The sequence below is a fragment of the Cygnus atratus genome, chromosome 12 (genome assembly GCF_013377495.2).
Source record: "Cygnus atratus isolate AKBS03 ecotype Queensland, Australia chromosome 12, CAtr_DNAZoo_HiC_assembly, whole genome shotgun sequence".
Classification (NCBI taxonomy): Eukaryota; Metazoa; Chordata; class Aves; order Anseriformes; family Anatidae; genus Cygnus; species Cygnus atratus.
Genome location: NC_066373.1, coordinates 17,395,355 through 17,410,974, shown reverse-complemented (window position 1 = coordinate 17,410,974; position 15,620 = coordinate 17,395,355). Strand labels below are relative to the sequence as shown.

Genomic DNA, 15,620 nt, shown 5'->3' with positions numbered 1-15,620 from the left:
TATTAGTCTGATACCTGTTCTGGTTAATCCAACATGAACTTTATTAAATGTGCACATTCACGGGGTGAACGTAGAAGGTAAATTTACTTATCCACTGATTGCACCAAAAATACATTTTAAGTGGAAATCTCCCTAGTGAGGGTGAACTGAGTGAGCTTTGAACTTTAAAAAAAGGGAGCAGTAAAAAAATAAATACGTGCTGTTGCAGCCTGATGAACTTTTTTCCATCGATCTTTAGATATGGAACTATAACAGAAAGTTCAACAAACCAGAATTCAAATCAGATGCAAGAAGTTTTCGTGGGCCACTCTATTCATTCGCTCAAAATACTGCCCAGCTCTACCTTTACGGTAAGTGCCTCGGAGGGCTCGCGATGCCAAATTTGCCTGAACCCTGTGAAAAACGCAGAAGAATTAGCAAACCTGAAGTCAGGGTGTGAAAGGAAAAGAAAGGAGCTCTCAGAATCCCGAGTTTTTGTCGTGCAAGGCGTACGACGCGAACTCGTCCTCGCTGCAGCTCGCCCACCCCGTCTCACTGCAGCGCCAAACTAGGACCCCAGCGAGGCGGAGGGCAGCCCCGTGCCGGGATTATTGCAAATCCTGGATCCTGAAACACGCTTACAAAACACACCCTCTGGGCAACTTACTCAAAACTTAGCGTCTCAGCAAGTAAAACAGCCATAACCCAAGCCCATTACTACGGAAGGGCGGGAGGCAGCTCCTACAGATTTTGTAATAAAGCCCTCTGCTTCTCCTAGGCTATCGGCCGGTATTTTTTGAAAATAAACTTTGTTATTTACTTATTTAACTTCCGATAGGCACGCACACTAAACAAAAGCTTCACTTCCGAGCTATAATTTCAGTCAAAATCCAACTTACTGCAAGTACATCATTTAGCAACAGGCAGGAAAGCTGCTCAGCTAACATTCCTTTCTCACACTCCCAGGGTCTTTCACTTGAAAATGATGTGCAAAATCAGATCAAAAGACTGAAACCAGAAGAAACGGCTACTTTTAAAATAGATGCTTGAAGGTGTTTTGCTCTGTTCTGTCCGGTAAAAACATAAAAGACCCCGAGCGCCAGAAGATGCAATTAAACAAAGTGAAGATGTGAAAAATCCCTCTCTGTTTTCCCAGCAAGATAATTTCCATCTCAGCTTTCCCCTTCTCCACTCACTTTAAGAAGTTCCGAATTCTTTCCTAGGAGGCCGATGAAAGACAAATTAAAACCCCAGCGTTTTCCCCAACTCCTGCTCGAAACTTCAGGAGGAAGTAGAAATAACAGCGCAAGAAAAATAAATACGTATACTGAGACGAGAAAGGGGATTAAGCTCAGCAAATGGCAAAACTCGAGCGCACTCTGAGCGCCCCAAACTCAGCTAAAAACCAGCGGCCGCCTCCCGGGAGCCGAGGGACTTTTGAGAACCTTTTCTGCAGAGCTACGCGAGGCAAAGCAGCCGTGCCGGGGTTCCCGGGAGCGGTGCAGCGGGCAGGGCCACAGCCCCCCAAACTTTCCGACGGGGTTCGGATCGCGGGGCCCCCTCCCCGCGTTCCGCCCGTAGCGGGCACCGCGCTGCGCTCCGCCGCTCGCAGGGCTGCGGGGCCGGGCCGGGCCGAGCCGGGCAGGAGGCGGCAGCAGCACCGCCGGGAGCCTGCCGCCGGCCCCGGGCAAAGCCCAAGGTGCTCCCGAGCGGCGGGGCCGGGAGGCAAAGGGGGACACCGGCGCGCCCCGGCTCTCCCTTACCTGCCCGCCCCAGGCGCCTCTGGCCCGCGGCTCCCCCCCCGGGGCTCGCCCTCCTCATGGCCACCGGGGAGACGGGGGGGGGGGGGAGGTGGGGGGACGGGGACGGACGACGACAAGTCGTGGCCCCCCGGTCCCCGTGGCCCCCGCCGCCCACTTGTCGCCCCGCGTCCCGGCCGCCGGCAGGCGCAGGTAGGGGCAGGGGTAGGGGCACGGCCCCGCCGCGCTGCGCCCAAACTGCTCCGAAATCCCCCTTTTCCCGGGAGGGGGGGAGGGAAAAGAGGGGGGCTGGGGGGGAGGAATGGGGAGAGAAAGAAAAAAAATAATTCACACGCTTCCTCTCCAAATCTCGGCGGACACAAAGCCGGCGTTTATTCCTCGCTCACCGACTTGGAGGGGGGAGGCGGAGAAAAAAAAAAAAAAAAAAAAACTAAAATGAAATAAAAATAGGGTGAGCAAACAAACCCCCGAGCTGCCCCGGGCTTCCGCGCTGGCGGAGCTGCTCGGCGGCTGCCGGGCCGGGGCGATGCCCCCGCCGCAACTTTTCGGCCCCCGGGAAATGTTCGGGGCGGCGGGGAGAGGGGAGTTCGGGAGGGAGGAGAGGGGGGCACGAAAGCGGGTGCCCGAGGGGGTTTTCCGCCCTTTCGGGGGGACCGTGCGGGTGGCCGGAGAGGGGTGAAGCGGGCCGGGGGACTGCGGGGCTCAGGCGCCCCGCTGCAGCCCCCCGTTGTTCCCCTGCCCCGCGGGGCGCGGAGGGCGCGGAGCCATCTCCTGCGGGCTCGGGATGCCAGACCGCCCCGCGGGGGGAGGGCGGAGGAAAAACATCAAAAAAGAAAGAAAGAAAAAAACAAAACGGAGAGAGTTGAGGGTTTCGTTAGGAAAACACGCGAAAGAAAATGCCGAGTTAAAAAATAAAATTAGAGAAAAGCCAACAAGTTGGAGCAAAACCCCAAAAGGGACCCCCCCCGCACGTAACTCCGGGAGATCCAGCTGCCCCGCTCCGCCGCGGCCCCGGCTCCCCGCGAGGTAAGTTGATCTATTTTGTGCGGGTTTGTGTTAAAATGCGTGCGCGGGAGAGGAGAAGAACTCACCATTTCGCTGGGATAACAAGGCCAGATCGGGGTCGGATTGGAAATGCTGAGGCTTCGCCTGCTTCCTCCGCGACATGCTGGCTCAAACATCAGCTGGGGCAGAATAAAAAATTACTAAAAAAAAATCTTCTCAAAATTACGGAAATCGAGCCTCCCCCCCCCAACCTCCCCAATCCTCCGCGCACCGCGCATGTGTCCTGCTATAATTATGATTATCAATAATGCATTGCGATTAATCATAGAGGGGCTCTTTGAAAGGCGATTGGCACATGGCCAGCTCTATTCAAACCAGCTCGCCTTAATCAATTAGGCGCTGATTTGCTGGAGACCCTTGTCTCTCCGCCGCTCCCACCCAATGAGTCGATCCATGTGGCAGGAGAAGGGGCTGGATTTCCCCAAAGCTGTTTGGATACAGTTTAACCCTCTTAGCAACCAGCCGGGGCTGCACCGCGCCATCCCGGTTACTATAGGAATGCGGCTCCCCTCGCCCCTGCCTCCAGCCCCGACGGGCTCCCCGCTTTGCGCCTCGCTTCACTTTTTTTTTTTTTTTTCTTTTTTTTGGGGGGGAGACTGGGGGGAGGCGGCCGCTGCCCGAGCCGTGCCGGCAGGGCAGGGGAAGCAGCGAAGGAGCGGGCAGGGGGCGGGACGCGCGGCTGGGGGCAGCGGCGGGGCGGCCCCGCACCCCCGGCGGCGTCCGGCGAGCGCCCGCTCGGGGACAGCCCCGCTCCGGATGCCGCTCCGGATCTCGATCTCGCTCTCGCTGCCCGGCCCCGCGCCTGCCGCTCCGCCGCCGTCCCGCCGCCGCAAAAAAGTTTCGGGTGTTTTTTTTTTCTCTCTCTCTTTTTTTTTTTCCTTTCTTCTGTCTCTCGCATTTGCAAATAAAGATCCGTTTTCGCCCTCCTCCCCTCCTTCCCTTTCCATATATCATGGGCCCGACGGGTGCTGAAAATAGGAAGGGTTTGGGTTTTACCTCACACGTTCCCAGGACAATTAGGGCGCCGCTGGGAGCGGCGGGCGGACCAGGCGGCCGCTCCGCCCCCGGCCTCCGCGCCGCGCCGGTTGGTCGCGCCCGGAGTCAATCGGGCCCAGAATCAATCCGGCTCGGAGTCAAACCGCCCGACGGCGCCCTGGGAAGGCCGGGTCGGGGGGCGCACCCGCTCCCCCTCCGCGGCTCCGCTCCCCTTCCACCACCGCAACGCGGGGCGGGTGTGGGGCCGCCCCCCACCTCCACAGCGGCCCCACTCCTGACTTTTATTTCTTGCCCGGTGTCCTGTCCTCCCCCTCCCCCATTGCCACCCCGCACTCCACGGGGGGCCGGGAGCCCCAGGGGCGCGCAGCCGTGGGGGGCAGAGCCCGGCCGGTCCCTCCGCGCCCGCGGGACGCTGCCCGCAGCTCTGCGCGTCCCGCACCCGGCTTCGCCTCCCGGGTACAACTTGACGGGGGGGGGCCTCTTGCCAACAAACGTCCGATCTCGAAAGAAAAAGCCGAGCTGCCAAGCGGCCGCTGCAGCCGCGCTCGCCCCGCGCCCCTCCGCGCATCCCCCCCGAGCAGCGGGACCCCGGGCTCCTTCTTCCCCCCCAGCCTGAGCCACTCGGCGCTCCCGCCCTGTTCCCCCCGTGGGTTATTTGCTCTGCTGTAGGAGCTACTCCTTTTCCCCGTATTAATATTAACAAACTCTCCGCAAAAGCGAGAGGCTGCTCAGCTACAACTCATTTCAATTTCAAATGAGCCGGCAAAACCTAGAGAGCGAGCGGGAGGAGAAGGCAGAGAGGGAGAAACGTTCCCATTCGAGGAACCGGCTCGCTCGGGTTTTCTTCTCATTATTAAACGAAAGAGACTGCAAAACGTTTAGCGAGAAGGGTGAAAAAAAAGAAAAAAACAATAGCCGCAAAAGCAAACAAACAAACCCATACGAACCGAAGAAGCCTCCCAGGTGCCACTCCGGTATTTAGGCAGCGCTGCGGAGCGGCCACCACCGCTTCTTTTCATTTCGGCACGGGGCGAGCCCCCTCCCTCCCCGCAGCACTCGGTACAGTAGGTTTTGAGCCAAAGACAAACGAAGCTATCAGCGGGGATGATGTTGAAGAATGAAGATAATAATGTTGCTATAGGTGGTACTTCACATGACATTATTTTTCACTGAATATTTAAAGAGATGTTTCGGCAGAGATGGATACACTCGGCGCAGGCTGTCACCCTCCTTACCCTGAGACGGTGGGAAAGAAACAGACCCTGCACGTCCAGCCCCGCACTCGTTACTTCCAGCTAGCCCCACGCAGATGCCCACGAAAGACCCACGCGGATCTATGGACACGGCCGTGTCTGTATTTCCAAGTGTATCAATCACTCCGCTAGCATCCCCCGGTTTCTGATCTAGCCGCTCTCCCCAAATGATTCGCGTTTACAATTTCATCATACGTTTGTCGATTAAACTTCAGACAAATTTCCCCAGATGAGCAGTACCTTTGCTTCGTGGCAGGAAAAAGGCGGCCGTGGACTGGTAATTAAAAAGCAACAACAAGAAGAAAAACAGTGGTTTAAAGAAAAAGAAATGAATCTGGAGAAAATAAGTTTTATAACTTTTTTTTTTTCGTTTCTCTGCTCCCTCGCTAATGTATAAAGCGGCACTTGGTATTTAATCTAGGACCGCTTGATTATTTATTGTTTGTTTTCCTCTCCTTCGCTGGGGGCCGGGAGGGGTGGGGAAAGGGTGGAGGCAGAGCAGCATTTCCAGGGCTAGGGAAAAATCGGTCTTTATTGTTGTTGATAGCAATACATCAATTAAATGTCATTGTCTCCAACAGAAGTTGTGAGAGTTCACGAGCGTAAATACTCTGATCTTGGGTTTTCCCTCTCCCAGCTCCCAGTGACAGTGACAGATATTTTTCCCTCCCCGCCACACCTTGGAGATTTTTTTTTTTTTTTTACCTCGGATTATTCTTTTTAATGGAGGTGGGAGACTTTCTAATGTGCTTCGATGCAAATCAGCCCGGCTGGAAGACACCCGTGGTGGGGATCGATCTCCAGTTCATTGAGATGAGCACTGAAGGGAGATGGTAAACAGGGGATAATTTGCAGTTCATTCTGCTGAGAGACGCTTTCAATGAGATGCAACCTACCAGACTGGATTATTGTTATTAAGCTTCGCGGGCAGCCCCAACACCCTGAAACACTCAGGGGTTAAAAGCTATGCGATCCCCACGTCGTCCTAATACAGCGTTAATAATGAGCCGGGGGGGAAAGCCAATTGATTTCATATTTTCTGCAAATTTGCACCTCTGGAGCTGCTCGGAGCGCTCCGCCGGCGGCGGCACCGGGGCAGCGCAACCTGCGGCTCCGCGCCCGCCGCCGCCGAGGGAGCGCTCTCGGCTCCCGTCCCATTTCCCCGCTGCAGAAATACCTGCTTCGCAGGGAACGGGGCCACTCGCTCTTTTGCTTTGCTTTCTCCCCCTCTTCGTCTTCTCTGCTCTCTTTTTTAAACTAAATAAATAAATAAAAAGAGAGGCTGCGGAAGGGCTCCCAACGTCGCTGCAGTTGACCTCTAAAGTGAGCCGCTTTGCAGCTAACACAGGTTACGTGGCTTTCCGAAATGTGTGTAATTAGGGGCTTCCAGATGCTGCAGTCAGCTGGGAACTTGGCTTTGTGCTCCGCTGTATAATAAACTTTGGAGACAGTCCTGGGGCGCAGCTCCCTGGGGGCAGCCGGCCCCTGCGCCCTGGACTTGTTTTAGTATCAATAGCCCGCACCGCGCTGCTCGGCACCCACACCGCCGCTCCCGGGGCTCTCTGGGGCTAGGGATGCCTACTTTGTGGAAGTCCTGCCAGCTCTCTTCCTCTCCTTCTTCTCCTCTTATTTTTTAATTTTATTTTTATTTTCCTAATGAGAATTCCCCAGGAAAAAAAAAAAAAGGGGGGGGGGGAAGTGGGAGAAGCAGCATTGAATCCTTCTCCATTATTACTGACAACTAATAATTGATCATTGCTCACAAACACAAGCTTTTAGCCGCATAATTGAATCGTAAGCAACACGGGTTGAGCTAAAGGGGGGAAGAAAAGAGGGAAAAGAGCCTTCCCCGCTCTCCCCCAAATCTCAGAGAACCGCAGTGATGGAGAATTCCCCCGCCCCCGAGATAAAAATGAACGTGAGTAATGCCATCACCGGGCAAAGTGGGATTAGTTAATTCAATTCTTTCTTTACACATTTGCTGCCTTTTGTTTGACCTGATGGCCGGCAAATTTTTACACCCAGCTATCCCTTTTGAGTTTATCGATGAAGGTGCTTCTGAAATGATTATCAAGAGATTTACAGCCATCACTACCCACCTACGGGAAAAGTAGTAAAATCAATCCCTCAATCAATCAGACCCCTCTGTGCATATCTTTTTAATCTGCTCTTTTAGCTGTTTTATTACAACACGAGCATTAAATATGTTTGTTTCAAATTTAACACGAATGCCTCCGAAGGACTGTGTCAATTTAGACATAAATCATGAAGTAAACAAGTGGGATGGAAAATCCTTTTTCTCGGGCAGGATGGTTAAAAACCGAGGAATAAAAAAATACCTGGATCGCTTCATTCCTTTACCAGCAATATCCCGCATCAGTGCATAGGCAACTGGTCTCTACGTATAGCCCACAAGGAGAAAAAACATAAAGAAAGATAAATATGCAGCACTGCAAAAGTCTTCCATGCAGTTTTATGTGTCTACACAGAGAACCTAGAGAGTGCTAATAATTAAAAATACTCTCACATCCTAAAGCCTATCATTATTTCTTCTCTTTGATACTTTTTTTTTTTTTTTTGGCAGCAGAATATCTTATTCCCCTTGCTAAAAATATAGGCTTATTTTCTCTAATTAAGTACCATACACTTGACAAAATTCTTTGGTTTCAATATTATTGATCTTAAGGTATCACACTATCCTTTATATACCTTTTCTTACACTAACGAAAAAACTGTGTATTTCAGGTAGGCTGCTTAGGTCAGAAATCTTCCCCACTGATTTGTTACACAGTGGTCATCAGTTATGGACAGAACAAGTCTATTGGTTCTATAGAGAATAAAGAATTTTATTTGATGCCACAGGGGAACTTTTTTTTTTTTTTCTGCAAGCTACATCCCTTTACATCCTTTTTTTTTTTTTCCCCAAATATTCTAGTGTATCATAGCCTCATATGTACCCATAATGTAGCTTCACTAGAAAAACAGAAGTTTAGAAGTGACACAGATCTCTCAGCCTTAGATACAATTTTTTAAAAAACATTCTGGGCTGTAAAGACATTCCAAAAGAATATTGTGAGGTCTCTCGGCACAGAAATAATTTTTGGTAGAACAGGAGGGAAAAAAAAGACATGGAAATATGTACATGTCAAAAGAAAAGTCGTGAAAAATACATCTGATATTAGATGATAAGACATAACTAGCTATCAGTCAAGATTTTCTCCAAACATTTTGCTTTAAGAAAAGTTCATTTATACCAAAGGAAAACAGTCACATTTGCTCTGCACCTGGGTACATTCACAAGAGTGTTTGTATGGATTTTTTTAAAGTCATCATAGCTATCATTTCTTTAATCAAAGCACTATCTAAAATAGTATAAAATATGGAGGTGGGAGCCATTTAAAAGCAAATGAAGGAGTAGGACTGAGGAACGTACCTTCCAGGTTATTTAAGGAAAAAAAATGTGCTCTTCAAAAAAGCGTTCCCTTAAGATTTGCTTACCTTTGAAGCAAAATTATGCAAAAATTCTTCAGCCTGTCAAAATATAAATACACGGCCAACATTTCATATGGCAATTGTCTAGTAATATACAGATGATTTTCTACAAGGTAATCATCTAACAAAGTAAGACCTGTTGTTGTCGTCACAAACAGATTTCTGCTGTCAAATCAGATTTACAGAGTGTGCATTTTTATTTACGTTTTAAAGTTTCATTTTAATTTGGAGAATCTGCCGCAATTATGGGATAAATATGTCTCAAACCTCAGGGGAACTGTTGCCTGTACAGTCCCAAATTTCTCAAATGATGAAATGAGCCTGACAACCCAGCACACTTTCATGACGTTATTTTTGATTCAAATTCAGTGGAAGTATTTGTAAGTACACAGATTTTGTTTGCATAATATCGAGGTGCTCTGATTAATGCATGGTGTTTACAACGTGAAAATTGTCATACTCTTTGCATCAATGCAAGAAGCTGGCTTGGCAACTGCTGGCTGCAATAAAGTAAATGCCTTGTGAATAATGTGCTGCTTTCCGTGCCTGAGCCAGGCAGTGTCCTCATGATCCACCTTTTGCACCCAGTCTGGGCCAAGTCTGTTAATAGAATTGGTCTGCAATGGCAACGTGTAAAACTCACCCTCTGAGCATAAATATGCTCACTCACAGACTTGCACACACGTTATCTGCAGCTTATGGGGAGCCCATTTCCTCACTGAGCAATCTGATCCCCCAGCCACATTGTTGCAGTTTTCTTTTCTTGCTATTAGTGATCATTTAATGTTCAGGTGGCAACAACAGCCGTTGCCTACCTCAAAAGGTAAGTCCAGGAGTTTCTCATTAGTTAAAACAAATCTGCAGCTGGAAAGAGGGGGAAGAGTCAACCATTGAGCTGCCAGCCAGATCTTACTGAACCATCAGCAGATACAACGTCAGTGATCCAGTGAGAGCCGTGATAACTACTGCTCCATAAAGCCAACATCCTACAGATACCACCCAGAAGAGGAAACTCACACTTTCCTTCCCTAAGAAGCTCCAGTCACGAGAATCAAAAGAACAATCTTCAAAAAGAGACGTCAAAAAGATCCTTCCTCACAAATCCAGAAACCAGATTTGGGTTCAGAAAAAAATGTTTCCACCCTTTCCATACCTTATATGGTAAGCTTGGGCTGTCAGCACGGCCACACGAACCGTTCCTTGAACGTCACCCTGAGTTACGTATTCTGCATTACGGTCCTGCACAGAGCATCCGATTCCATCTCCAGAGGGCTTCCACGTGTATTCACATGTTGTATGCAGCCGTCTGAAGTGTAGCTGGCTCACCCTAGGATGGCACGCAATCACAAAGCTAATCTGAGCTCGCTCCTAGAAGGCTCCATTGGCACCCTAGAAGCACTGCCCAAATAAGAATTTAAAGTTTCAGTAAATTTTAAATTATCACCAAAACAATTGGTGCAAAGACATACACACAAAGACAACCAGTCTGTACTGGTTCAACAATTCAACTGTCATAATGCCATGTCCATAACGCAACAGGCAGAGCACAATGGGGAGAATCATACTTGAATATGAGGCAATGTAGTACATTGAGGAAAGTCAAACACCTGTGCTTATTCTGCATCCATTTGTAAAGTTGCAGGATACACCTCACACTCATTTCTGAGTCCATGAAAAGCCATTTTTCTTGTCCTCAGAAGTCTGCAATGCAAGTGCTCTGTCCTAAACACACTATTGATGAAATACACCCTTGTGCAAGAAGCGGAGGGCATCATGGGCAGTGTTTCAGTCTAGATCTTGATGATCTTGAAGGCTTTTTTCAACCTAGATGATTCTATGAGCACTTTTCCGGCAGGGGCTAACTGGAATGATCGAATATACCGTTTCCCACCACTGTCTGCCGCTGCCCCATGCCTGGAAGATGCTGTCCCCCAGCTGTCACCAGGCAATCAGCGGGTGAGCACTCCCAGTCTGCGCTGCTGTAGCATTAGCAAAAATGTTTGCATGACATACTCCGCCAGCAAGGGATGGAAATCTGCATGGGGCAACAGTGCGCGGTATGGTAACTTCTTAAGCTGTTCCAGCTGTTTGCAAATAAAATATGCGCCTAAGCCCCCAGTCTATACAAACTGATTTCTGAGAGGAGCTGTATTTGTATGAGTGTGCCAGATCAGGCCCATTACTAACTTCAGATGAGTGTAAACAACTGTTCCATAGAAAAAAGGTCTAGGGATGTCACCAGTGACAATTATTAGCATGTAAATAACATACCTCTTAGTAAGATGTTTCTTGTTAATATGTTCAGTTGACAGCCGCATACCTTTGCACTCTCATACATTTTGGGGCTTGAAGTCACTTGCTCCATCTCTAAAGTTTACTTAACCTGGCTTCTTTTGCAGTTGAAGCAACTTCCATTTTTATGCTGCATGATAGCACAAGCAAAGCTATCATATTTAAGAATAACAGTTTCAGGAAAACATAGAGCCAAATGCACTACAAATGTACTGAATTAAGTGGAATTAAACAAAGGATAAATATGGTTCATTCCCTCCTCCCCCTTCAGTACTGTCCTCTGTGAGACTGTACATGTAATCTCACAATGCAATAACATGCTGCACTTGCTCTGTTCAAGCTGTATCGTTCACTCTCTGTTTCACTGTTAGAATTTTCTAATAGCAAAATTCGATTTCACCCAGCACTGCTCCCCAAGGGCTGCCAGACCTGCAGCTCCTTTGCCCCTCTTGTAATGGATCACTCTAAGGTAAGACAAGACCTGACCGTGTTCAGCGAGGGGAGTCATGCTGAGCAGCAGCAATTAGGTAAAGTCAGCGCAAAGGTAGAAAGTGAGATGGATGTGAGCCTAATGGGTGAGAGATAGGCAAATCGACATTCAGGGCCAGCACTGCCACCACCAGCCACGCCGAGCATGCAGCTGCCTAGGGCTGCAAAATGTTTTGTAACACTTGCCTGTGCTTGTGACAGTGCCTTGTGAGGGGCCTACATTTAATGTTTTGCCTGGAGCAACAAAATCCTGTGACTGGTGCTGGTTGCCATATTCTGGGAAGCCTGCAGGAATTTGTTTGCTGGTACTCACGTGACTGGGAAAGAACTTACCGCTTCTCTAAGCAAAACAACTCTGATGTTTTAGGAGAACAGTGCCTTAAACCACCTGTTTAAATGTGTTATTCGCAGGTAATCTTGGCTCTTCACCGGAATTACTCAAAGGCAACAGAAATACTAAATAACCAAAGACAAAAACTATTACTGTTATTTTGCATCCATCTTTTGTGATGGCACACAATTATTTTTACAATAATTGTAACCAGTAACATACCACAGAAAGTTCTCATGGGACAGACTCTTCTTTCAGGAGTAAGCTGTAGAATTTGTTTTGCATTTCTTATTATTCTGCTTCCTTATTGCCATTCTCATAAAATCAGTCAAAGTGATAACTGGAATGTCTAGAAACAGCCAGAATTTAATCTGGAAGAATTATACGCAAGTATATCAGTACTGGAAGTGTATCTGCTTAAAGGAGCTATGTATCACTACAGAGAATGCACTGTGCTGTGCTTGAAGCATTGGCATATATTGCCAAGATAATACTAATTTCAGTGACGGCATTATGGGATACTGCTTGGAAACGTGCTGTAAGATAAAAAATAAATATATGCTACAAAATTTAAAATTAATCAAAATACTTGTTTTTGTTGTTTACATTGTATTCAGTAAATACTAGTCATAAGCTCATCTAACCCTTGATTTTGGTAGGCCTCAGCCTGAGAGAAAATCCATGTGTAGGCCCAAATGCTGTAGCTCAGGCACATGACCAAATTGATCGGGCTATTTGCAGCACAGACTTGTCAAGTGTTTTAAAATACGATCATGTGTATGTCACTTTCTGACTGGTGTATGAAGAACCCCGTTTTATGCAGGACGTACACTCTTTTCTATGGTGGAAGAGAGATTGGTTCCCTTCCTTAAAGGATTCCTTGTTCTGAACTGCAACAAATGTACCGGAGGAGTCGTTCACCACACGGGAAAGGCCAGAGGTGAGCTACTGCTGCCTGTAGCCCCCCTGGGGCTCTTACTACACTGAAGACCCCCCTGTGGCCGCCAGCCCAGGCCCCACATAGGGCCTTGGGTGGTGGAACCATGGAGCCAGGGCCGAGGCCAAGGCTGCCTGGCGGGAGCTCAGCGCTCTGGAGGCGCTGCGTGCGGGTGGATCCCATTGCTTCAGGGCATCTGGGAGGGGTCTGTGTAAAAACCATCATCTGAAAAGAATACAAGGGAAATTTGGTGAAGTTTCCCTCAAAGCATTTTTATTTTGTTTTTCAAGCCACGTGGATGTTACTGGGTAGGGATTTGGTCTGGCTCAATAAAAACAGCTGCACTTTTCAATACATAGCACACACAGTTATTGGATGTCTCAGCTGCGATGTATTCCTAGGTTTCTTGAAAACAACAGGGCAATGCACTTTCCCATTGGATTGTATTATTTGTATACTTACTAATTTATTATACCTTTCCAAATCAACATAGTTTGGACTTTGTGGAAAGAATGATGGTGTTGGACTGACACATGATGGTGAACTAACTACGTTAGGATTCGCAGTTCTTTTATTTCTCTTTTACTAAGTAAAAGGCAAAAATCTTGGATTTTTTCTGTTCAAAATTGCAGTACTGCAAGCTAAAACTTTCCCTCTCAATCTAAAAACTTTTCTTCTCAATCTAAATTCATTTTAAATTGTTATGCTTTACAAACTTCCAAATGGGATTCTAATTGTTGACAGACATTTTACATTATATGTGTCTATCACTTTGATTTAATATGCATTTTCAATGAAATTTAAAAAAGGCCTCTAAGGTGGCAATTTAACAGCAAGACATGCTGTGAATTTTAGATATAAAAAATATTTCACTTGCAAGGTTTTTTTTTTTGTACATGTGAAAATGGCCCTCAAGGAAAAAAAGAAAGTAAAAAAAGTTTGTTTTTTTTTTTTAAAGAAAAAGAAAAAACAGAGAACGTCTGTATGGCTGAATTATCAGAACCAAATATCTCCAAGAATATTACCTACTATTTTAGTCAATCACAGCCATCAGAGGCAAACCAGGTTTTACATTTATGCAGCATTTCAGTAGCGCACTTCAAAAAGTATTAACCATGAAAGAAATAAAATGTATCTGGAAATCCTACGTCTGGTTTATTACATCTCATGACCTGATTTAATTTTCTTCTACAGAAAACGTGCATTGAAATGTCTCTAAGTAATAGGTACTTCTTGTCAAGTTTGATAAGAGACATTTGAAAGGAATTCCAAATGTATTCTGAAAGCTAAGAGCAAAGCTAGCTTTCCTGTGTCCCTAAAAGAGGGGAAACCAGACCTAGGAGAGCATACAAGCTACAGAGGAGACCTGTTCTATATCAAGTTTACTTTTGAAATCATCAGAATTGTAGTTAGCATATAGGCTATGTATAGGCTACAGACACTGACAGCACAGAGGGAACAGCTCTGCAACTTTTACTTAAAATTTGTTAAACAAAATATTAGCTACTTTTAAATAGTTGCATTTTCTTCATAACTTTAATACAAACATCTTGGCTTTGGCTTGTTTTGTATAAATAGCTTTAGATCATCTTGTTTTAGTGGTCCTGCAGGGTGTCCCAAAACCTACACTTGATGGCAAGAATAAACATTCATTAAACTTCAAAGGCTGCCAAAAACTCTAGTTATTTTGATTTAGGGGAATCATTTAAATTAATCCCTATGTTTGTGTAGAAAATATGTAATGTAATCCATTTCTCTGTTTCCAGCTTCAAGTCACTTACTACTGGGAAAAAAAAAAGTGCTTTGCTAATGTTTCCTGTCTTGAAAAACTGAGGGGAAAAAATAAAAATATAAAAATAAAAAAAAAGAGAGACGACTTCATATCCTTTTAAAGAATCCTGGCACAGTGACATTGAGAAATAAATATTATAATACACAACCGTATGCTTATATCTGCATAACTGCTATTAAAACTAACACACACAGCAGAGTTCTCCAGTGGGAGCAGTAAACCCAATTTTTTTTTTATATATATACACATACACATGTGTGTATACATATATATTTAACAAAAGAGCCAATTACTTTTTTGAATGGCTTCCTGCCTTAGCACCCCAACTCAGCTGAGTATGGCTGTGCTACAGAAAACTCATACTCAGCCTTCTAACACATTTTCCTTTATACTGAGCCCCTCTCAAAACTGGGCAGAAATTTTGCCCTGTAGGATGGATGAAGAGCTCTTTTTTTTTTTCTTTAATTTTTACTTTAAAATTAATCTGCTCCTCATCTGAAAGAAGCATGCAGAGCATACTCTGCCAGAGACACTGAGTTAAAAATAAAAGGAGTGAGAACCTCAGCTATTGTAAATCACTCTAATGCCACTGAAGCCAATAGGACTACGTCAATTTAGACTAGCTGAGGTTGTGGCCTAATATTTGTGCTGAAATGTTGAGGCTATAGCAGTATCCTTGAGCTCTATAAATATTTGTTGAAAGCTGCCTGTTGGGGTGCAGGGAGTGGATTGCTCATCAGCAAACAGTTCGAACCCTTGTCTTTTCACCTTTCTTAAGGAAATTCTTCCAGTTTTGGGGGGTGGGAATTTTGCCTGAGTAAAGAGTACAGATACGATCCTTCTTACTTTGTACAGTGATTATACTGTGTACAGTGAAACAGTAATTTTCATCCGGACTTTTGAATTTGTACCAATCTGACTGTCCTACACTGATTCATGCAACGCACTGTGCATGAATGACCAGTAATGTTTACAAAATGAATTAGTTTGACTCCAACTCTCTAGCCAGAAAGTAATCAAAGTGAAGAGCCAAGCTATTTCTGAAATTCCAGCTTCCCTCGCTAGAAACTGAACACTCCGTCTCACTAATCAGCGTATTAGTGTAAAATGTACGTGTTCTATACTGGAGGACAATTAATAACAGCAGTGACTCTGAGCAGTGTACACATATTAACTATTCCACCCCCACACTGCTCGCGTGTGGTGGGCAAGTCCAACTGCAACATACGGTGCA

The 15,620-nt window shown here is 46.5% G+C and overlaps 1 protein-coding gene across 2 annotated transcripts in view; it reads right to left on the bottom strand.

The window, feature by feature from the left end:
* SALL1 (spalt like transcription factor 1) overlaps nt 1-3,544 on the bottom strand; it is a 15,504-nt gene extending 11,960 nt beyond the window's left edge. The window contains exon 1 of one of the 2 annotated variants that reach the window (XM_035543711.2): nt 2,831-3,544. In XM_035543711.2, coding sequence (XP_035399604.1) covers nt 2,831-2,906 — 76 coding nt within the window. In that variant the 5' untranslated portion in view covers nt 2,907-3,544. The remainder of the gene's footprint in view (nt 1-2,830) is intronic. The other variant, XM_035543712.2, reaches the window with a different exon arrangement.
* Between the last annotated feature and the right edge of the window lie 12,076 nt (nt 3,545-15,620).